At 45.7% G+C, this 23,173-nt stretch overlaps 1 protein-coding gene across 1 annotated transcript in view; it reads left to right on the top strand.

Annotated features, from left to right (window-relative positions):
- LOC115356448 (NACHT, LRR and PYD domains-containing protein 12-like) overlaps nucleotides 1–14,976 on the top strand; it is a gene marked incomplete at both ends in the record, with an annotated part of 88,779 nt that extends 73,803 nt beyond the window's left edge. The window contains 2 exons of the mRNA XM_030047618.1: nucleotides 13,663–13,709; nucleotides 14,495–14,976. Of these exons, the coding sequence (XP_029903478.1) occupies nucleotides 13,663–13,709; nucleotides 14,495–14,976 (529 nt within the window). The remainder of the gene's footprint in view (nucleotides 1–13,662; nucleotides 13,710–14,494) is intronic.
- Nucleotides 14,977–23,173: the final 8,197 nt, after the last annotated feature.

Genomic DNA, 23,173 nt, shown 5'->3' with positions numbered 1-23,173 from the left:
GTGTCCCTCGTGGTGCCCTGTGGGGGGTGCTCCGGGAGTATGGGGTCCGAGGCCCTTTGCTAAGGGCTGTTCGGTCCCTGTACGACCGGAGCAGGAGCTTGGTTCGCATTGCCGGCGATAAGTCGGACCTGTTCCCAGTGCATGTTGGACTCCGGCAGGGCTGTCCTTTATCACCGGTTCTGTTCATAATCTTTATGGACAGAATTTCTAGGCACAGCCGGGGGCCGGAGGGAGTCCTGTTTGGGAGCCACAGGATTTCATCGCTGCTTTTTGCAGATGATGTTGTCCTGTTGGCCCCATCGATGCAGGACCTTCAGCAGGCACTGGGGCGGTTCGCAGCCGAGTGTGAAGCGGCGGGGATGAGAATCAGCACCTCTAAATCCGAGGCCATGGTTCTCGACCGGAAAAAGGTGGCATGCCCTCTCCAGGTTGGTGGAGAAGTCCTGCCTCAAGTGGAGGAGTTCAAGTATCTCGGGGTCTTGTTCACGAGTGAGGGAAGGATGGAGCGTGAGATTGACAGGCGGATCGGTGCAGCCTCCGCAGTGATGCGGTCGGTGTACCGGTCCGTCGTGGTGAAGAAGGAGCTGAGCCGAAAGGCGAAGCTCTCAATTTACCAGTCAATCTACGTTCCTACCCTCACCTATGGTCATGAGCTTTGGGTAATGACCGAAAGGACAAGATCGCGGATACAAGCGGCTGAAATGAGTTTCCTTCGCAGGGTGGCCGGGCGCTCCCTTAGAGATAGGGTGAGGAGCTCAGTCACTCGGGAGGAGCTCGGAGTAGAGCCGCTGCTCCTCCGCATCGAGAGGAACCAGTTGAGGTGGCTCGGGCATCTGTTTCGGATGCCCCCTGGACGCCTCCCTGGGGAGGTGTTCCGGGCATGCCCCACCGGGAGGAGGCCCCGGGGAAGACCCAGGACACGCTGGAGGGACTATGTCTCTCGGCTGGCCTGGGAACGCCTTGGGGTTCCCCCCGAGGAGCTGGCGGAAGTGTCTGGGGAGAGGGAAGTCTGGGCGTCCCTGCTTAGACTGCTGCCCCCGCGACCCGGTCCCGGATAAGCGGTAGAAGATGGATGGATGGATGGATCTATCTATCTATCTATCTATCTATCTTTGCAGCCTCCCCAGGCTGCCTGAACAGCATCTTTGGGCAACTCCTCTGTGCATGATCTATCATATCTGTGGATGTCTAAGGGCAACCTGGACAGTGTGTCGGCGTCCACATTTGTTTTTCCTGGCCGGTATTTTACATCAAACCTGAAGTCGGCAAGCTCTCCAACCAATATATTGCATCCCTAAATAAATTGATTTGCAATGTCTCTTTATTGGATGACAGTGAAAACACGTAGCGCCAGAGGATTCAAAGAACAGCACCGTCATTTGAGTCTGTAAACATTGTTATTAATATTATTATAACTGTTATTAAAAAAAGAACAAAGAACAAAAGGAGTAATATGATTGTGACGGAGCGGCTCCGTCACTGACTGTGGGCAGTGCGCGCACACATACGCACACACATACGCACACACACACTCCCATTCATAGCCGTGCTCACTTTCAACATCTTCCCCGATGATAAGTAATTAAAATATCCGATAGCCATCCCCCTTTCCTTCTCCGTTTCTGTAGCGCGGCCAAGGGTGCACACTTGGTAGTTCTACCTTTGTTTAAGCATACATTCACACCGTCAAGTATCACTTACCATGTGGAAGTGCGTTGCGCATTCATCCGGCTGTCTCCCGCTGTCTGAGTTTGGTTGGCCAGACAGAGGCGTAACCTACTGCTCCGTTAAATAGTCTGTTGTCCCGCGGTTTCATGATCATGTGACCTGCATTATTATGTTTTCCATTTGTAAAGTTAGTTTTGTTGTGAATAATTTGTGATGGTTAAAGGGGGAACACTTATGAAAATACACAATATTTTTGTGCTATTTATATTTGGAGTTTTGGAAGCTATACATGTGTTTGTGGTTAAAAATATGCTGATTATGGGTTTTTTATGTGTATACCGAGCCTAGTGGGAGGGGCAACTGGTTTAAAGGGGGCTGCTTCGGCCCTGGATGGGTCAGTCAGTCTTGTCTTGGTTACAGAGAGGGTAACATCTGGTCAGCCTTCCAGACTGTGTGCTGGAATTTGTGTCTTTGGGAAAAAGTCGTTGAGTTATTGAAGAACTCTTTTTGTGTCATTTCTGAATTTTGTAAGAAATATTTTTTCCCCCCTTCTGCTTGTTTTTTTTCCCCCACCTTTTTGTAAATATCACTGTTTGCACCTTGGGAGGCCGGCAAATAAAAAAAAAACGCAGTTAAGTCAGGTAACAGAAGAGGGTCGACATGATGATCTGTGAGTCTGATTTTTGTAAACTGTCTCATATATAAGGTAAAAAAAAAATGAATGGTTTGAATTTTATTTACAGATGTAGAGACTGTAAATATGTAGGCCTATCGTTTCACTTCCTTAAAAAATATTTCAGGTCATTTGTTTGAGAATTTTCAATTTTGTTTCTTCCATGTATTTATATTCACAACAACCAAATATAGCCTATTTATAAGGGGGTCGAATATGTTAACAGCAAATGGGGAGAGGGCAGCATATTTAGGAGCTTGCTCGTTAAGATTCAAACGGACTGGGATTCTTGTCATGAGAAATATTTTTAAACTGTAAACAATATTGGCGCTGGCATGAAAGCATCTTCAAACTATGGATTTGAAATCCATCTGTTTCTCTCAGGTGAGAGGCGTGGTGTTCAGGTTTATATTGTCTGGACTGAGAGAAGTTCCCTTCATGTCCACTTGGTGGCGCTCCTGCTCCGTAAACAGAATGGAAAGTGAAAGCAGAGCCTTGTTTTGTGTACTTTCGTTCTCTCTGTTCACTGTCTACCTCGCTCGACCATCTCTCTCTCACTGCGCCCCCCACTCTCTCTCCCCTGTTTAGACGGTAACCCTGGATTTGCGAAACTTCCACTGCTCATCAAACTCTCGCGATGCCGTCAGTATCAACGTTTAAATTACAGCAGAGTAAAGAGTTGCTGTGCTGAATCAAGTGCGCATGTGTGAGAGTTTCACAAATCTAGGGTTACCATCTCCCCCACAGATAGGCTATAGAAAGAAAGCTGGATGCGTCACCGCGCTGTTTTAGCACGCTGAGCGACGTGCTGACGCGGCGGCCATTGCAAAGGGGGCATCCCTGCCATTGTGGGCAATGCCTGTACAATTTAAATAAATAATAACTCGCTTATTTCTCAACCATTTTTTTCAAGGTTTTTTTTTTTTTTGTTATCAACGTCATGACATGTTGTTATAATACAGAATTTTTGATTAAGTAAAAAAATCAAAAAATCTATACAAAATAGGCTACTTTTTACCCAGATAAGAGTAAAATATACTTGATACTTAATTATATTAACAATCAAATCTTTCAAACTAAAATCTTATTACCCAGATATCTATCTATCTATCTATCTATCTATCTATCTATCTATCTATCTATCTATCTATCTATCTATCTAAATATTAAAAAATAAAATTAGTTTACAGCATTTAAATATATAATTTACTTACATTCTGTATATATAAATGCACACACAGTGGTGGAAGCAATCAGCTATTTTATTTCAAAAAAACATTTTCACATTATTAATTTAATTAACAGTGTCAGTCACTTGGAGGAATAGAGAAGCTTGTCATAAAATCAGTTTGGATAAAAACGTAGATGGAAATCTGGATTTATATGATTTAGGCTTTACTTCTAGGCAACTAATACTACTACCACTGATAATACTACTACTGCTACCACTGATAATACTACTACTACTGATACTACTACTACTACTGATACTACTACCACCACTGATCCTACTACTACAGATCTGATCTTTGGTAGCCTAGCAGCTGGCTAGCGTTGTTTAGCTAGTAACCAACTAGTAACAGCAGCTCTCAATATAATTAAATTATGATAATACTTAATAGAAAACCAAAAACTATTCTTATCTATGAAAGGTGATTCCTAGTTGTCTGGTTTCAGTGTTCCTCTGGTTTGTACAGCCACACGCTGCACAGTGTGCTGGCACCTCTGCTGCTGGGGCAGGACTGAGGAAGTTTCCCACTCCTGGAAAAGATGTAGGCTACTTTACAAATTTACAAACAAAAATGATTTTCCTTTGATCTGACAGCACAAAAAACTTGTGTAGATGTCTGCCGTGTTTACAAAAAAAAATGCTTGAAAATTAGAGGGAAATTGAGCAACGAGCACAAACCTGTAAGCAGCCTGTACACCTGCAGGTTAGGAGTCAGGACTCAGCCCTCACTAGCCGAGCTTAGCCCGAGGCACGCAGGTCAAATGGGCGTGATGTATCCAGCTTTCCTTCTAAATCCTGATCCTTTGAGACTGAAGTCATGACAAAGTGACCCTCAGATCACCCGTATAGCCTACACACACACACACACACACACACACACACACACACTGGACTGACGCAGTGAAGCAAAGCATAATGTCCGTGTTTCCAGAATTTAATATTCATTGTGTCATAATTTTCGACATTGATGTCTGACACTGAAGACAAAATCAACTTTATCTGAAATGTTTAAAATGTATTTTTTAGTGGTGAGCAAAGTCAGAGTCAGGTACGTTGTGATCTGAACTCATTTCATCAGGAAAAATTTACACCAGCAGAGAAAAACATGATCAAATGTTGTTTCATCTGTTCTATTATTTTTTTTTTACTCGACTATCAATCACCATTTCTATACTAACCCTCTGAGACCTGAACATTTGCATCTTAAAAAAGCAGAAAAAGTTCATTCATAATCAATTACATATAACATATTTTTGACAATTAATTTGAAAAAAATTACACAAAAATATACAAAAATAATTGCCAGGAAATCAGTAAAAATGATAAGACACCAATATATCTATCTATCTATCTATCTATATCTATATCTATATATCTATAGATCTATCTATCTATCTATCTATCTATCTATATCTATCTATCTATCTATCTATCTATCTATCTATCTATATATATATATATATATATATAAGCAGAATATAGCAGATATATATATATATATATAGATAGATAGATAGATAGATAGATAGATATAGATATATAAATAGATAGATAGATATAGATAGATAGATATAGATATATAGATATATATATAGATATCGATATAGATATATATAGATATAGATAAATATATATAGATAGATAGATAGATAGATATTGGATGCACATGTAAAATTAAATGACAAGAAAACGACAATTTACTCCTAGCAAAGTAATAATAAAACAAAGTGAATTTTGTTTAGATGATGAAATAAAACTTTTCTTAATGTCAGTTGTTGTCAGTCCATGTGTGAAGAGTCCCAGAGGATTCAAAGTCCTCTGTAGATGAAGCTGCTCAGTGGGTTTGATGTAAAGGGCGGCTGCTCTGAGTGTTACGTCCACTCTGTATATGTGACATGGTGCTGACAGGAAGACAGCACACATCCTGTCATGGAAAGCTTGTTGTCATCAATCAGCCGCTGTGTTTGTGTCAAGGTGTTGGCTCTGCTATGGAACCGGCTGGGAAGAGAGAGAGGAGGTTCCCCGCCTCTAGAACCACTCTGTCTGGAGAACATGACAGCCAGACCAAAGCTCAGAGGTAAGACGAGGATCTCTGACTGTCCATGACTGTTCTCCATCTCAGAGCTCAGCAGGCAAATCAGCACAGCAGCATTATTCACAGGAAAAGCTCTGTGTGTGTTGTGTTGAAGGACTGAACCTGAACCTGAACCTGAACCTGGACCTGGACCTGAACCTGAGCCCAGCTGTGTGTCCATCAAGAGTGACTGGTCTATGCCTCGATCTGTTGACTTCAAAGATGGACAGCACTCTGTGGATTATGGGTAATTATTTCAATCTAATGATAAAACAGGTGTTTTTCTGTTATCAGATTCACAGTCATGAGATACGCGTGCGCGCGTTCGTGCGTGCGTGCGTGCGTGCGTGTGTGTGTGTGTCCTCTACAGAGTCCATCAGCAGAGCTCAGAGGTTCCCAGTGCTCAGTCTGCCCAGCAGCATCTAACAGACCTGGCCTCCATATTTATGGTGTGTAAATGTACAACAACATACCAACTGAAAAACAACCATTCTGCTCAGAATCGTCTCCGTGCTGCTCTCTTTACATCTTTCAGCCTCTTTGACCTGGATTTGATTTGGTGTTTTTTGTCAAGATTTTAATGTGGAAGTCTGATTCTTTGATTTTTCTGTTGCAGCTGCTGGAGGAGAACATGGTCACCTTTGTGAAGAAGGAGCTGAAAAACCTCCAGAGGTCTCTGAGGCCAGATTACCCAGAATGCTTAGAGAGGCAGAGGGAGGATGAGGAGGTGTTGGACGGTGAGGAGGAAGAGCAGAGGTGGAGCAGCAGAGAGGCTTTTCTGCAGATCACACTGCACTTCCTGAGGAGAATGAAGCAGGAGGAGCTGGCTGAGCGTCTGCAGAGCAGTAAGAGGCTTTGAACTCCTTTAACAGGATGGAAAGGAGGAATGATGGGAAAATGGAAATGTTTGCATTTCTACCCTCTGCTGTAAATACAGACATCTGTAAAACAATTGTTGATTTTATGTTAAATCATCCTTACGGTGATCCTAAGTAGGCTTTCATATCTGTGTCTAAATTAATACATAATTTCACGAGGCAGTAAATAAGCTTTTTATTTTTAGTAAGTAGCTGTTTTAATGATTAGAATAAACCCCTCCTGAATATCTGCTTTCTATCTGACATATTCATCAGTTCTAAAATGCTAAATGTTTGTACCCTGATGTCCACCTTCAGTTGCACTCGCAAAATCTAGCAGTGAAAAACAAAACAATGAGAATTATTATTTTTGATGAACACAATGCCATTAATGCCACTGCAAACCTTTTTAAAATCAAAGAATTCTCTTTTTGTGGTCTTGTTGCATTTTTCCACTCTGTTTGGCCTTGCAATTCACTTTTTCATGTCAAGATCTGCTGAATATCATAAATCATCACTTCAGTTATATCAGCCTCTGACACTTTTTACACAGTAGCATTTTTCTCAGTGGGCGGCTTTTCCACTTCCTGCTTGCCTGGTGAAAAGTTCCTCCTGTTTTATCGTCACGTCCCACTGAATTCTCCAGGACAGCAGCAGCAGCTCTCCGGCTGAGGCAGCGCTGGTTTGTTTGTTAAACTGTGAACTTTATTCTCCCCAGATCCTAATCAGGATGTGCAGCTCTTTGTTTTTGAATACTACTGTTTGGCTGACAGCTGAAAGGGGCCAACAAATACATTTCCAAGGAACATTTACATGTTTCACATTTAATAAAATATCCATCTGTTGTTGTTTCTTGTTTGTTCATCCAGAAACTCTCGCAGGGTGCCAACATGAACTCAGATCTAACCTGAAGAAGAAGTTTGAGTGTTTGTTTGAGGGGATTGCTAAAGCAGGAAACCCAACACATCTGAATCAGATCTACACAGAGCTGTACATCACAGAGGGAGAGAGTGGAGAGCTCAATGAGGAACATGAGGTCAGACAGATTGAAACAGCATCCAGGAAACCAGTCAGACCAGAAACACCAATCAAATGCAAAAACATCTTTAAACATTTACCTGGAAGAGATCAACCAATCAGAACAGTGATGACAAAGGGAGTGGCTGGCATTGGGAAAACAGTCTTAACACAGAAGTTCACTCTGGACTGGGCTGAACACAAAGCCAACCAGCATGTCCACTTCACATTTCCATTGACTTTCAGAGAGCTGAATCTGCTGAAAGGGAAAAAGTTGAGCTTGGTGGAACTTCTTCATCACTTCTTCACTGAGACCAAAGAAGCAGGAATCAGCAGATTTGAGCAGTTCCAGGTTGTGTTGATCTTTGACGGTCTGGATGAGTGTCGACTTCCTCTGGACTTCAAGAACAACCAGATCCTGACTGATGTTACAGAGTCCACCTCAGTGGATGTTCTGCTGACAAATCTCATCAACGGGAACCTGCTTCCCTCTGCTCGCCTCTGGATAACCACACGACCCGCAGCAGCCAATCAGATCCCTCCTGAGTGTGTTGGCATGGTGACAGAGGTGAGAGGCTTCACTGACCCACAGAAGGAGGAATACTTCAAGAAGAGATTCAGAGATGAGGAGCAGGCCAGCAGAATCATCTCCCACATCAAGACGTCACGAAGCCTCCACATCATGTGCCACATCCCAGTCTTCTGCTGGATCACTGCTACAGTTCTGGAGGACGTGTTGAAAACCAGTGATGGAGGACACCTGCCCAAGACCCTGACTGAGATGTACATCCAGTTCCTGGTGGTTCAGTCCAAAGTGCAGAACGTCAAGTATCATGGGAGAGCTGAGACAGATCCACTCTGGACTCCAGAGACCAGGGAGATGATCCTGTCTCTGGGAAAACTGGCTTTTGAGCAGCTGGAGAAAGGCAACCTGATCTTCTATGAGGCAGACCTGGCAGAGTGTGGCATTGATATCAGAGCAGCCTCAGTGTACTCAGGAGTGTTCACACAGATCTTTAAAGAGGAGGGTGGGCTGTACCAGGACAAGGTTTTCTGCTTCGTCCATCTGAGCGTTCTGGAGTTTCTGGCTGCTGTTCATGTCTTTGTGACATTCATCAACTCTGGAGTCAATCTGCTGTCAGAAGGACAATCAACCTCCCAACTAAAACACCTCTACCAGAGTGCTGTGGACAAGGCCTTACAGAGTCCAAATGGACACCTGGACTTGTTCCTGCGCTTCCTCCTGGGTCTTTCACTTCAGACCAATCAGACTCTCCTACGAGGCCTGCTGACACAGACAGGAAGTAGCTCACAGACCAATCAGGAAACAGTCCAGTTCATCAAGGAGAAGATCAGGGACAATCCCTCTCCAGAGAGAAGCATCAACCTGTTCCACTGTCTGCATGAGCTGAATGACCATTCTCTAATGGAGGAGGTCCAACAGTATCTGAGATCAGGACGTCTCTCCACAGTCAAACTGTCCCCTGCTCAGTGGTCAGCTCTGGTCTTCATCTTACTGTCATTAGAAGAAGATCTGGAGGTGTTTAACCAGAAGAAATACTCTGCTTCAGAGGAGGCTCTTCTGGGCTGCTGCCACTGGTCAAAGCCTCCAAGAAATCTGTGTAGGTTCATAGATAACTGGATATATTTAACACATAACATGTTTTCTACACAAGGAAAACATAATTTTAAAGTCACTGTTTTCATCTTTATTTCCTCTTCAGGCTGAGTTGCTGTAATCTGTCAGAGAGAAGCTGTGCAGCTCTGGCCTCAGTTCTCAGCTCCCAGTCCTCTAGTGTGAGAGAGCTGGACCTGAGTGACAACCAGCTGCAGGATTCAGGAGTGAAGCTGCTTTCTGCTGGACTGGAGAGTCCACACTGCAGACTGGAGACTCTCAGGTAATGTCCATTTACAGTGATTGACTGATTTGTCACATTTCACACTAAGGTCCATTCACTCAAAGCAGTTTGTCTCAGCTCAATGATCCTGAATCTGCAAAGTGTAGCCATGTAAGATCCATATCAGGATCATCTGTTCAGTGTTCAAAAAAATGAACTGGTAAATCAGATTGGCTTTTTTCAGAGATTAAATCTCAGCAGCCACTGCTATTGATCAACAGCACTTGAACCCCCACTGCTGAGTTATGATCACTTGTACCACCAAGGAAAATATATCATATTGTTTAAGTGTTTAAATCTCACTTTACATGTGGCTTCATGTCACTGATCAGAATCCTAACCTGTGTAGGTTTTTGTGAAAACACAAAGCAGATGATGTGGTGGACTGATTGTGTTTGTGATGGTGTGCAGGCTGTCAGGCTGTCTGCTCACACAGGAAGGCTGTGCTTCTCTGGCCTCAGCTCTGAGCTCCAACCCCTCCCATCTGAGAGAGCTGGACCTGAGCTACAATCATCCAGGAGACTCAGGAGTGAAGCTGCTCTCTGCTGGACTGGAGGATCCAACCTGGAGACTGGAGGCTCTCAGCTATGGAGAGACACACACAATAGGCTCTAATTTCCCGGCGCAGCACAGGATGGCGCAGTGAGGCGAACCCCGTGCAGAGCCAGTTTCCAGCAGCGCCACCCGAGGCGCGCTCAGTTTGGTAGTTTTGCAGACCGAGGTGCGCTGAGATGGGAGCAGGGGGAGATGTCGACAGATTCAGCTTGGCGTAGTGACAGTTTCGTACCAAAAGGCTTCACCGAGTTGTGCTCAAAGCTCGCGATCTGAAACCAGGTCTACTTTCAGCACAAGGTGGAGTGGAGCTGGCGCAGTGGAAGTTTGGCTGACCGGGGCGCAGTGCGCACACGTCACCGAAACCTCACTTCGTCTTCGTCTTCGTCTTCGTCGTCTGCCGCTTATCTGGGGCCGGGTCGCGGGGGCAGCAGTCTGAGCAGAGATGCCCAGACTTCCCTCTCCCCAGACACTTCCACCAGCTCCTCGGGACACCAAGGCATTCCCAGGCCAGCCGAGAGACATAGTCCCTCCAGCGTGTCCTGGGTCTTCCCCGGGGCCTCCTCCTGGTGGGGCATGCCTGGAACACCTCCCCAGGGAGGCATCCAGGGGGCATCCGGAACAGATGCCCGAGCCACCTCAACTGGTTCCTCTCGATGCGGAGGAGCAGCGGCTTTACTCCGAGCTCCTCCCGAGTGACCGAGCTCCTCACCCTATCGCTAAGGGAGCGCCCGGCCACCCTGCGAAGGAAACTCATTTCGGCTGCTTGTATTCGCTTTCTTGTCCTTTCAGTCATTACCCAAAGCTAATGACCATAGGTGAGGGTAGGAATGTAGATCGACTGGTAAATCGAGAGCTTCACCTTTCGGCTCAGCTCCTTCTTCACCACGAAGGATCGGTACACCGACCGCATCACTGCGGAGGCTGCACCAATCCGCCTGTCAATCTCACGCTCCATCCTTCCCTCACTCGTGAACAAGACCCCGAGATACTTGAACTCCACTTGAGGCAGGACTTCTCCACCAACCCGGAGAGGGCATGCCACCCTTTTCCGGTCGAGAACCATGGCCTCGGACTTGGAGGTGCTGATTCTCATCCCGACCGCTTCACACTCGGCTGCAAACCGCCCCAGCGCCTGCTGAAGGTCCTGCTTCGAAGGAGCCAACAGGACAACATCATCCGCAAAAAGCAGCGATGAAAACCTGTGACTCCCGAACAGGACTCCCTCTGGCCCCTGGCTGCGTCTAGAAATTCTGTCCATAAAGATTATGAACAGAACCGGTGATAAAGGGCAGCCCTGCCGGAGTCCAACATGCACTGGGAACAGGTCTGACTTATTGCCGGCAATGCGAACCAAGCTCCTGCTCCGGTCGTACAGGGACCAAACAGCCCTTAGCAAAGGGCCTCGGACCCCATACTCCCGAGCACTCCCCACAGGGTACCACGGGGGACATGGTCGAATGCCTTCTCCAGATCCACAAAACACATGTGGACTGGTTGGGCAAACTCCCATGAACCCTCGAGCACCCTCCGGAGGGTATAGAGCTGGTCCAGTGTTCCACGGCCGGGACGAAAACCGCATTGTTCCTCCTGAATCCGAGGTTCGACTATCGGCCGAATCCTCCTCTCCAGCACCCTGGCGTAGACCTTCCCAGGTAGGCTGAGAAGTGTGATCCCCCTGTAGTTGGAACACACCCTCCAGTCCCCCTTTTTAAAAAGAGGGACTGCCACTCCAGAAGTACTGTCCCCAACCGCCACGTGATGTTGCAGAGGCGTGTCAGCCAAGACAGCCCCACAACATCAAGAGACATGAGATACTCAGGGTGGATCTCATCCACCCCTGCTGCCCTGCCACTGAGGAGCTTACGAACCACCCTAGTGACCTCGGCTTGGGTGATGGACGATTCCACCTCTGGGTCCTCCGCCTCTGCTTCCTCAACGGAAGACGTGACGGTGGGATTGAGGAGATCCTCAAAGTATTCCTTCCACCGCCCGAAAATATTCCCAGTCGCGGTCAACAGCCCCCCATCAGCACTGTAAACAGTGTCGGCATTGTACTGCTTCCTCCTCCTGAGGTGCCCGACAGTTTGCCAGAATTTCTTCGAGGCCGACCGATAGTCCTCCATGGCCTCACCGAACTCCTCCCAGCTTTTTTCCCAGAGTTTTTGCCTCTGCAACTGCCCGAGCCGTGGCACGCCTGGCCTGCCGGTACCCGTCAGCTGCCTCAGGAGTCCCACAGGCCAACATGGAGCTGTAGGACTCCTTCTTCAGCTTGACGGCATCCCTTACTTCCGGTGTCCACCACCGGGTTCTGGGATTGCCGCCACGACAGGCACCAGAGACCTTTCAGCCACAGCTCCGAACAACTGCGTCGACAATGGAGGCCGAGAACACGGTCCATTCAGACTCAATGTCCCCAGCCTCCCTTTGGAGCCGGGAGAAGCTCTCCCGGACGTGGGAGTTGAAGACCTCCCCAACAGAGGGTTCGGCCAGACGTTCCCAACAGACCCTCACAGTACGTTTGGGCCTGCCAGGCCTGTCAAGCTTCCCCCTCCGCCAGCGGATCCAACTCACCACTAGGTGGTGATCAGTTGACAGCTCAGCCCGGGTTCAGATTGGGGAGGCCGTTCCTCCTAATCACCCCTCTCCAGGTGTCACTGTCACTGCCCATGTGGGCGTTGAAGTCCCCCAGTAGAACAATGGAGTCCCCAGTCGGAGCGCTGTCCAGTACCCCTCCCAGGGACTCCAAGAAGGCTGGGTACTCTACACTGCCATTTGGCCCGTAAGCACAAACAACAGTGAGAGTCCTCTCCCCAACCCGAAGGCGCAGAGAGGCGACCCTCTCGTTCACCGGGGTGAACCCCAACACATGGCGGCTAAGCTGAGGCGCTATGAGTAAGCCCACACCTGCCCGCCGCCTCTCACCGAGGGCAACTCCAGTGTAGTGGAGGGTCCAGCCCCTCTCGAGGCGCTGGGTTCCAGAGCCCAAGCTGTGCGTGGAGGTGAGCCCGACTATGTCTAGCTGGTACCTCTTAACCTCACAATCACCACAAACGATCAGTTGTGACGAGACAGTTGATATGGAGATAAATGTATGTGCTGATTATGATAGTAGCATTGAATAGTGGTTTTTGTGGGTATTTATTACATTGTTCATGTGCCTGACATTCCGGAAACCTGCCTGTGAGGTTTTGGTGACGTGTCCGCACTGCGCGCCTGTCAGTCAAACTTCCACTACACTGGCTACGCTCCGCCTGCGGCAGTAGACCTCCATGTCAAATGTGTAAACTTTCATTACACCTTCGCGCAGCGCATTTTAAAGGCGAGGACAGGAGCTCATTTGATTGGTTTAAAGTGAATCGGTGTGTCAAACCCACTCCATGCCTTCTCTCCTCCCTTGCGCCAGTAGGAGGGACGGCAGAGTACTTGCGCCACCGTGCACGGCGTGCCAAACTTGCAAAATCCACCTAGCCACACCCAGTTGGTGAAGCACTGCTGCGCTGGGCCCCCGCCTCGCCCAGACTGCGAAACTAGAGCCCAATGTCTTATAGAGGCCTGAGGAATATTGTTTCATGTTTAATGGTGGATATGAGTGACGTGGTCTGCTAAATCCTTCATAGGGAAGGTTATTTACTGCCCATGTTTCCATCCTCAAAGAGAATCTGCTGCTCTGACTCTGTTTCTTCCTCCAGGGTGGACCATGGTGGAGAGCAGTGGTTGAAACCAGGTCTGAGGAAGTGTAAGTGTGGATTTAGTTTGACTCCTGAACACAAAGCAGCAAACATTCAGCTGTTTAGATGCTGCAGCTGCAGTTCCTGCTGCTTGTTCTCAGCTGCTTTTACCTGTTGAATCAGGTAAACTAAGATCCAATACACCCATAAACAGTTAACACACTCACCTAAACCCTTGATCATTAACCCATCTGTAGTATTTTCAAAACACAACCCAGAAAACTGTCCAAACTGAGATCCAAACTCTTGGAAAAGTTCGCCAAACAATCTAAAGTTTTATAATTGTGCAAACTTTCAGAACCTTTTACAACGGGTCTAAGAATTAGATAAAAGGCTTGATAATGAAAAGTCATTGATGACAACAGTAACAATGAATCACCACAGCAGCTGGTGTTTTCCCTCTTTAACAGCTTCTTCTCTCCACTAAATTAGAAAAACCTGACAGACAATCACAATTTTTGCTGTAATTTGAACCGATGAGTGAAGAACATTCATTTAAGGCAATTAAGATTATGCACGACACATTTTATGAGTAAAGGTTACAATCAAGGTAACTTCAAAATGAGACTAATAGAAAAATAATTCTCTCTCTAATTTGATGTCTTTCATATCCATGACTGTAACTGTATAGAAATACATGAAGTATAGATGTAGTTTAGTTCAGTGTAGATGGCTCTAATAGGTGTAAAGTGAATTTCCACAGCAGTTTGTGACGTCCATTCATTCAGATCCTGCTAATAAATCAGCAGATAATAACCACAGCAGGTCTGTTGTGTCTTGTTCTCTCCATCAGATTCCTGTGAACTCAAAGTGGACACAAACACAACAAACAGACACCTCTTCCTGTCTGAGGACAACAGGAAGGTGACAGGAGTGAGAGAGGAGCAGCCATATCCTGATCACCCAGAGAGGTTTGACCTCTGGTATCAGATCCTGTGTAGTGATGGTCTGACTGGTCGCTGTTACTGGGAGATCGAGTGGGAGGGATGGATTTATGTGGGAGTGACTTACAGAGGAATCAGCAGGAAAGGAAACAGTGATGAGTGTGGGCTTGGCAGGAATGACAAGTCCTGGAGTCTGACCTGCCATGATGGTGGTTTCACTGCCAGACACAATAACAGACAGAAAGACATTCCTGCCCCCTCCTCCTCTAACAGAGTGGCAGTGTATCTGGACTGGCCTGCTGGCTCTCTGTCCTTCTACAGCGTCTCCTCTGACACACTGATCCACCTCCACACGTTCAACAGCACCTTCACTGAGCCTCTGTACCCGGGGTTTGGGGTTTGGTTTGATTCCTCAGTGTCTCTGTGTGAGTTTTGAGGGGTGAGAGTCGCTTCCTGTGTGGAGAAACACACACACACACACACACACACACACACACACACACCCCACATGCAGGGAAATCATGTCCTGTTGGCAGCAGCATCACCTGAGCCTCCACCATGTGATTTATCTGCTGCTCCTTGTGGCCTGGTACATGTCGCTGAAACATCTACAAAGTTCAAACAGTGAAGCAGTGAACACAAAAGTAGCGTCTGTAGGAATGACAGGAAGATCCAGTAGCTGTCCACCTCAGTGACTCCAGTCATATTTCTAGTCTAGGTTTCATTGACATAGAACAGGTCAGTCTGCCACCTAGAGGCCAAAATCATGAACTGCCTCTAAAAAGAGGTGAAGCGTACTGGATACACACCTTAAAGACTTGTGTGAATGGGTGTTTCTAACAAACTTTCTAAGTACTTTTAACTACATGGAGTCATCATGGATTTTCTGATTGTCTTGTTTATGATCATTGTTGCTCTCTGAGCTGTCATGAACTTCCAAACAAACGCTCAGTGCTACGGAGCGAGCAGCCAGCCCTGCAGGCTCCAGAATAGCTGTGATTTTCCTCTTTTTCTTGATGCTTATATTTGACGACTTCACAGGTTCTGTTCCATGAGGGTTTATAATTTGATCATGAGAAATATTTTGAGATGTAGATTTTGTATATTTCTACATGTAATGCATTTCTTTGGCAGCTGACTGTGCCCTGTATAAGAACATATCAGTCACCTGCTGTTCATACCTGAGGAAGATCCTGAGCAGACTGTAACGTCGTCTTGTTTAATAAAGTTCAAGCTGCAAGTTTGAGACGGTGTTTGGGATTTTCTTTACGATTTCTGTGTGCCTTCTCCTTCACACTCCCGCTGCATTAAGCCTTGTTTCTGTGTGTGTGTGTGTGTGTGTGTGTTTAGGATATAACAGTCATTTGCAAAAATGAGGGTGAACATGCGCCCTTTGCCTCCCTGTAAACTGCATTCATGTGTGTGTGAAATGGTCTAGAAGTGCAGGGCTTCTCCAGACCTGCTGCTCGATGCTGTGGAGGCCAACAGTTTCAGTCCCACAGTCTCAGCATGTGCAGGTTTACACCAACAGCTCTCGACCAACGCTCTTAAACTGTTTAGAGACGGTTCAGTCTCGGCATGTTTCTGGGGGGTGAAGGTCGGGTTAAGGATCTGGACCAGCTGTAAATCATTTCCAGCTCTGTCTGAAACTGCTGGTCTGAAGCTGCAGTGCTTCTCCAGGCCTGCAGCTCGATGTGTCTGAGCAGTCTGGTGAACTGTTAGTGTGTTTTTGTTACAGTGCCACTTTTCAGCCAGTGGAGGGCGCTGTTTCCTTGTCATTCCATTTTGTGAGATAGATGGAGCTGCAGGTGGAGAGGCAGCAGTTTAAAGCAGAGCTGAAAATGTCTCTGAAGCAGGCGGATCATTTCCAACAGGCCCAGCCCCCTTGCCCTGACCTTACCCTGAGAAACCCTGAGCCATTTCTGACCACTTCAAACCCGCTGCTCTGAAACTGGAGAAAACTCTGGCTGGCAGTGCAATGTAAGGTACAAGTTAAAAGTTACAAGTTACTGCAGATATCCCAAGGGAAGGCAAACAATTAAGACTCTTTTCTAAGTTGCTATGTTAGTGTGACCTGCATGTGTATAACCATGTATTAACACCTGTGTTACACCTGTGGAACAACAAATATATTTTGATTTTAAATGAAAATTTAAAAAAAAATTACAAAATCAGTAGTCTTAAGCTATTTTGTCTTGAAAATGATCGTGACAATAATGTGTGCTGCTAGGCACTATCCACAGGCCGTGCCACATTAAATCCAAAGTTGTTGTGAAGGCTCTGGTCAAAATTTTCTCTACTTGCGGACTGCCAACATGTGTCCAGACCGATCAGGGGTCTAACTTCATGTTAAAAATGTTTTGCGCAGGTCATGTCAGAGCTCAGAGTAAAGCATCAGTAATCCAGTTCATACCATCCAGAGTCACAAGGTGCGATTCCACCAAACACTAAAATCCATACTCCCAAAGTTCTGCCTCCAATCAGACAAAGAGTGGGATGAGGGTCTCTCACTCTTGCTGCTTGCCGTGAGGGAATCAACCCAGGAGTCCCTTGGTTTCAGCCTGGTGGATGTCGTCTTTGGTCATACGGTGCACGGACCTTTACGTTTATGCTTGTTAAAAAATAAATGGCTATCAGACGCTGAGCGTGTTTAACACAATGTGCTAGATTATGTAAGCTCTTTTCATGACCTCTTGCCACTAGTCAGTCCTCAATGAAGGGGCAGTTTGACAGAGTGTTTGAGCCAGGTGACAAGGCTTTGGTTCTGTTGCCAATTCCTGGTTCTGGGTTGCAAGCCCATTTTTCTGGTAGCTAAGTAGTAGAACGCGAGCTTTCTGAGACTGACTGTGTGGTGCAACAGAACAGAAAACGAAAATCACGTGTTTGTCACATTAACATGCTAAAACACTATCTCTCTGGAGATGTCGCTCCACCTGTCCCTGCTGCACCTGTTGCCACTGTTTGTGGCCCCGCCTCCCTATCAGTTAGCGGTGGATGGCCTCATTTAGAAAAGTAGTGTCACTCCAACCGCTCGTCTGAGAAATGAAATGTTGAGTGATTTAGAGTCTTTCTTGTCTCACTTCTCTGAACCTGCTAGCCATGATATTATTAAGCTGATTGACCATCTGTTGCTGTTTTCAGATCACCCTCGTCAAACATCTGTTTTGTACCATGACATAGATGTCGAGGGTCACGCCCCAATTAAACAGCATGCATATGGAGTAACTCCTGCCAGAAGAGCTCTGATGCACTAGGAAGTCTCCTTCCTCCTAGAGCTTGGCTTAGCTGTGCCTAGTTTGAGTGCTTGGAGCTCCCCCTGCCTGCTCGTTCCCAAACAGCACATCATCTTTTTGAAATGATTACAGAAAAATCAGCTCTGTCAATAAACCCAACTCATTTCCCCTTCCCAGAATGGAAGATTGTGTTGACAGGGGGGGTGCAGCAAAATTTGTCACAACGTTGGATTTACTGAAAGGGTATTTGGCAGGTCCCCTTAATCAAGCGGGCATCAGAAATTTCTGCCTTTGTTACGCCGGACCACTTTTTGCAATACACTGTGATGCCCTTTGGCTTAAGAAACGCCCCTGCTACATTTCAGCATTAAAAGCACCAGGTCCTTTTTGGTGTAAAAAAAAAAAAGTTGTGAGGCTTTTTTAGAAGATGTTGTGGCTTCCTCTGATACTTGGTCTGATCATTTGGAAACACTTTCTTTTTTTTAGGCATCTTAGTGATGCTTTGCTCGTGCTAAACTTGGCAAAATGTGAATTTGGTAAAGCTACTGTTACATATTTAGGCGAGCAGGTCGGACAAGGTCAGGTGTGTCCTACAGGCGCAAAAGTGCAGGCAGTGATTGATTTGCCTGTTCTTTGTACCAAAAGGGCACTGCGCCGTTTTTTAGGCATGTGTGGATACTACAGGGCATTTTGCTGAAATTTCTCAGATGTGGTGGTTACTCTCACGAGTCTTTCTAGCCCCACAGTAGAATTTGTGTGGTCTCCAGTTTGTCAGTGTGCTTTTAACGCTGCTAAAGCTTTGCTGTGCAGCGCTCCAGTGTTGTCTGCCCCAAATTTCCAGCGACCTTTCAAGTTGGAAGTGGATGCTCGTGGCTGTGGTGCCAGTGCTGTCCTGCTTCAGGAGGATGCAGAGGGCGTAGATCATCCTGTTTGTTATTTCTCACAAAAAAATTGACAAACAAAATTACAGCACCATTGAAAAGGAAGCCCTTGCTCTTCTGCTCCTGGTCGACCATTCTGAAGTGCATCTAGGCTCTAGTGCCCAGCCAGTTCAGGTTTTTACTGAGCACAATCCCCTGGTTTAACTTGCAAATCTGCCACAAAAAGGGAGTTGATAATGTGTTGGCAGATGTGCTCTCCTGTGTTGATTTGATTGTTTCTGTTTACTGACCCTTTTCTTTGGATTTAAACATGATAGGGCAGTGTTTGATTCCTATGGTCCTATTGCTGTGACTAATGTATGTGTGTTGGTGTCGTGATTTGTGTGATGGCTGTGATTGGACCAGCCAGCGGGCGGCATTATAAAAGGGAACCAGTGGAGGAGGAATGAGGAACACTTCCTCCACTCCCAACCCGACTGCCGACTGCCAACTGTGTGGTATGTGTGTGTGTGTGTGTGTGTGTGTGGGAGCTTTAGATATTGTTCTTGTTCAACATACCGTGAGATAAGTAACACTAGGGATGGGCTGCCATTTTTCTTTGTGGTTTCCTTCTGTGCTGGTTTTGTGAAGTCAGGGAGATTAGTTACGTTCTCTGTTCTTTTCTCTTTCTTTTGTAGGTTATCTCCCGTCTCTGAGTTAGTGTTGTTTTGTTTGTTATTTTGGCCGAGGTCCGCCCCAAAGCTATCCTCCTTATTTCCTGGAACTGTACATAGTTCACCTCACAACTGTAAAATAAACACGTGTGATTCACTTGCCAACTGTATCCTATTTAGTGTTACCCGGCTTGGGAGTGGAGGAAGGTGTTGTGTCCCCGGTTACCCCGAGATGGGGTCATAACAATTTGTATGTTTTTTGTTTTTAATCAAAGCTTTAAATGAACTCGCCTCGTGAACCAGGTGGAACTGTGCCACACTAGTGTGTGTGTGGCCTCAAGACTGGTTTAATATCACCTGATGAATTTATGAGGAAGTCACCGCACCCTCAGATCACCTTGCCTACCTGAGTGGGGTGGGCGTCTCCTTTTTCTGCTGGGGGTGTGTGTGTTGAACTGCCTGCAGGCTGCAGACAGATGCCTCAGTATGAGGAAGTGACTGCACCCTCAGATCAGACACACACACACACACACACACACACACACACACACACACACACACACACACTCACGACTGTCTCAGGAGAGTCAGCAGCGTCTTCTCTCTCTGGGTTTCCTCTCCAGGTGAAGCTGAAAGTCTCTTGGATTTGATGTGGATGTGACTCAGCAGGTAAAGAGCCGACCAGGGATCATTAGAGATGTTTGATGAACAGGCTCCTACATTGTGTTTCAGAGCTGGAGGACTGGAGAGCAGACTGGGACCACAAGGAGCTGGGAAGTCTTTCCAAACCTGATTTCTGTGTTTCCACGTGTAAATATTCATTGTGTCATAACACTGATGTCTGACATTGATGAGAAAATCAGTTTTGTCTCAAATGTTTTAAATGTGTTTTTTCTTGGTGACAGAAGTCAGAGTCAGGTAGAATGTAATCTCAACTCTTCATCCATGAAATATGCACAGAGTTACAGAACCAGTCTGACAGCTCGGATCAACATGACTGGAGTTGTTTTTATATGCAGTTGATTCACCAAGAGCTATTTCAGTTTTAACCCTTTGGAACCTGAACAAATGGATTAGGATTTTAAAAAACACAAAAAAGGTGATGAGAAATGCAGCACGAAATTAGTAAGCAGTTAAAAGAATATATATTTAAAAAATAATTCCTAAATTACACCCAGACAAAAGAATTATCACAAATGCAAACCCAGGAATCTAAATATCAATATCATATATCCTGTCATGGAAAGCTTGTTGTCATCAATCAGCCGCTGTGTTTGTGTCAAGGTGTTGGCTCTGCTATGGAACCGGCTGGGAAGAGGAAGAGGAGGTTCCCCGCCTCTAGAACCACTCTGTCTGGAGAACATGACAGCCAGACCAAAGCTCAGAGGTAAGACGAGGATCTCTGACTGTCCATGACTGTTCTCCATCTCAGAGCTCAGCAGGCAAATCAGCACAGCAGCATTATTCATAGGAAAAGCTCTGTGTGTGTTGTGTTGAAGGCCTGAACCTGAACCTGAACCTGAACCTGAACCTGAGCCCAGCTGTGTGTCCATGAAGAGTGATCGGTCTATGCGTCATCTTATTGTCTTCAAACACAGTCAGCACTCTGTGGATTATGGGTAATTATTTCAAACTGATGATACAACAGATGTTTTTTCTGTTATTAAAATTCACAGTTTTATATCTTTCATCTCTGGGAAAATCTCTTTACTTTCTGTACACGTTTTAGACAAATATGCCTCTAAAAATAAGTAAGACATTATTGTCTTAGCATTTCAACTTTACTGAGAAATTAAAGTTACAGTTATTTTTTAATGAGGACTCAGATCCCTTCACTGTGTTCCTGATGTTTCTATCAGGATCCAGCAGCAGAGAGCAGACTCCCCTGAGCCCAGCTGTGTGTCCATGAAGAGTGAACGGTCTATGCGTCATCTTATTGTCTTTGAAGACAAACAGCACCCGGTGGATTATGGGTAATTATTTCAAACTGATGATAAAACAGATGTTTTTTTCTGTTTTCAGATTCACAGTCATGAGATACAGAATTGATTCCAACCTTCAGACTTTGTTGACTGAGTTTTCTGTGTGTGTGTGTGTGTGTGTGTGTTTGTGTGTCCTCCACAGAGTCCACCAGCAGAGCTCAGAGGTTCCCAGTGCTCAGTCTGCCCAGCAGCATCAAACAGACCTGGCCTCCATATTTATGGTGTGTAAATGTCCAACAACATACCAACTGAAAAACAACCATTCTGCTCAGAATCGTCTCCGTGCTGCTCTCTTTACATCTTTCAGCCTCTTTGACCTGGATTTGATTTGGTGTTTTGTGTCCAGATTTTAATGTGGAAGTCTGATTCTTTTATGTTTCTGTTGCAGCTGCTGGAGGAGAACATGGTCACCTTTGTGAAGAAGGAGCTGAAAAACCTCCAGAGGTCTCTGAGTCCAGATTACCCAGAATGCTTAGAGAGGCAGAGGGAGGATGAGGAGGTGTTGGACGGTGAGGAGGAAGAGCAGAGGTGGAGCAACAGAGAGGCTTTTCTGCAGATCACACTGCACTTCCTGAGGAGAATGAAGCAGGAGGAGCTGGCTGAGCGTCTGCAGAGCAGTAAGAGGCTTTCAACTCCTTTAACAGGATGGAAAGGAGGAATGATGGGAAAATGGAAATGTTTGTATTTCTACCCTCTGCTGTAAATACAGACATTTCTAAAACGAGACCTCATCATTCCAGATTGGAAGGGAAATGAGCACAATCCCCACAGATAACCTGGTTAAAGTGTTGATTTGTAATATTTGTGTAAAAAGCTTAACACAAAGTTCACATGAAAAATGCTGCCTTTCACATTTGGCTGCACACAGTCAGGACTCGTTTTTCCACCAGCAGTTATGAGCTAAATCACTATCAAGGATAATCTGGAACTTTCCATAACCTGGCACTCCTCAGAATCTGTGAAGTTTAAGTTCTGCTTTTTGTCTCCTCTTTCTATTGATTGAGGAACTAACAATGAGGGACAAGAAGTGCCCAGAGAAAAAAAATCTCAGCTTTAATCTGTTATTAATCTTGCTTCATTTTTTCTCTCTAATTGGCTTTGCACTCGATGCCCGGATCTCCTAAACTCTGAGATTTTTTTTTAATTCAGTTTTTCACCTAAACAGCCAAATTGAGCTCTGCTGAACACCGTAAACCTTTAAATTAGATTATATCAGCCTCTGACACTTTTTACACATGAATATTTCTCTTCTGGCCAGCAGGGGGCAACTTGTCCTCCTCCTCTTCCCTGCCTGGTATGATTATTTTGCAGCCTGCTTTGTGATCTTGTTTGATACAAGACGAAGTCCCTAAACCCGTTATTTAGGGATTTAGCATTGCGCAAGAGGCGTTCGCCCGCAAAAGTTGCTATCTTTCGCACCTCCCATTATCCGTAAAACACTTGCGCTACCCGTTACATTATGCATAGGCGTGTTTTGGGTGTTATTCCAGTTAAACCAATCAGTGTGCCAGGTGCCATTGCCTTTAAGGGCAGGCTGCGCTATCCTAAATCCTAAATCCTAAACCCGTGATGGAGAGAGGGAGGTTTTCTCAGCGGTTCTACTGAGGCTAAAGCAAGGTGGCTTTATATACATATTATATATTATATTATAGGCGAGTTAATTCGGGAGGTGGAGCCACATGTGTCCAAGCGGACATGTCACAAGGTTACTGATTTCTGATTAGGTTACTGATTGAGTAAAATCCCCGGGTCACACCACACACACACAAGAGGCAGAGGTGGAACTATGTGTAAACTAATTTATTGACAAGGTAGATTGGGCAAATAAAATATTAAAAA

The sequence above is a fragment of the Myripristis murdjan genome, chromosome 24, assembly GCF_902150065.1.
Source record: "Myripristis murdjan chromosome 24, fMyrMur1.1, whole genome shotgun sequence".
Taxonomy (NCBI): Eukaryota; Metazoa; Chordata; class Actinopteri; order Holocentriformes; family Holocentridae; genus Myripristis; species Myripristis murdjan.
The sequence above is the reverse complement of the archived record's forward strand: the minus strand, read 5'-3'. Positions and strand labels throughout refer to the sequence as shown.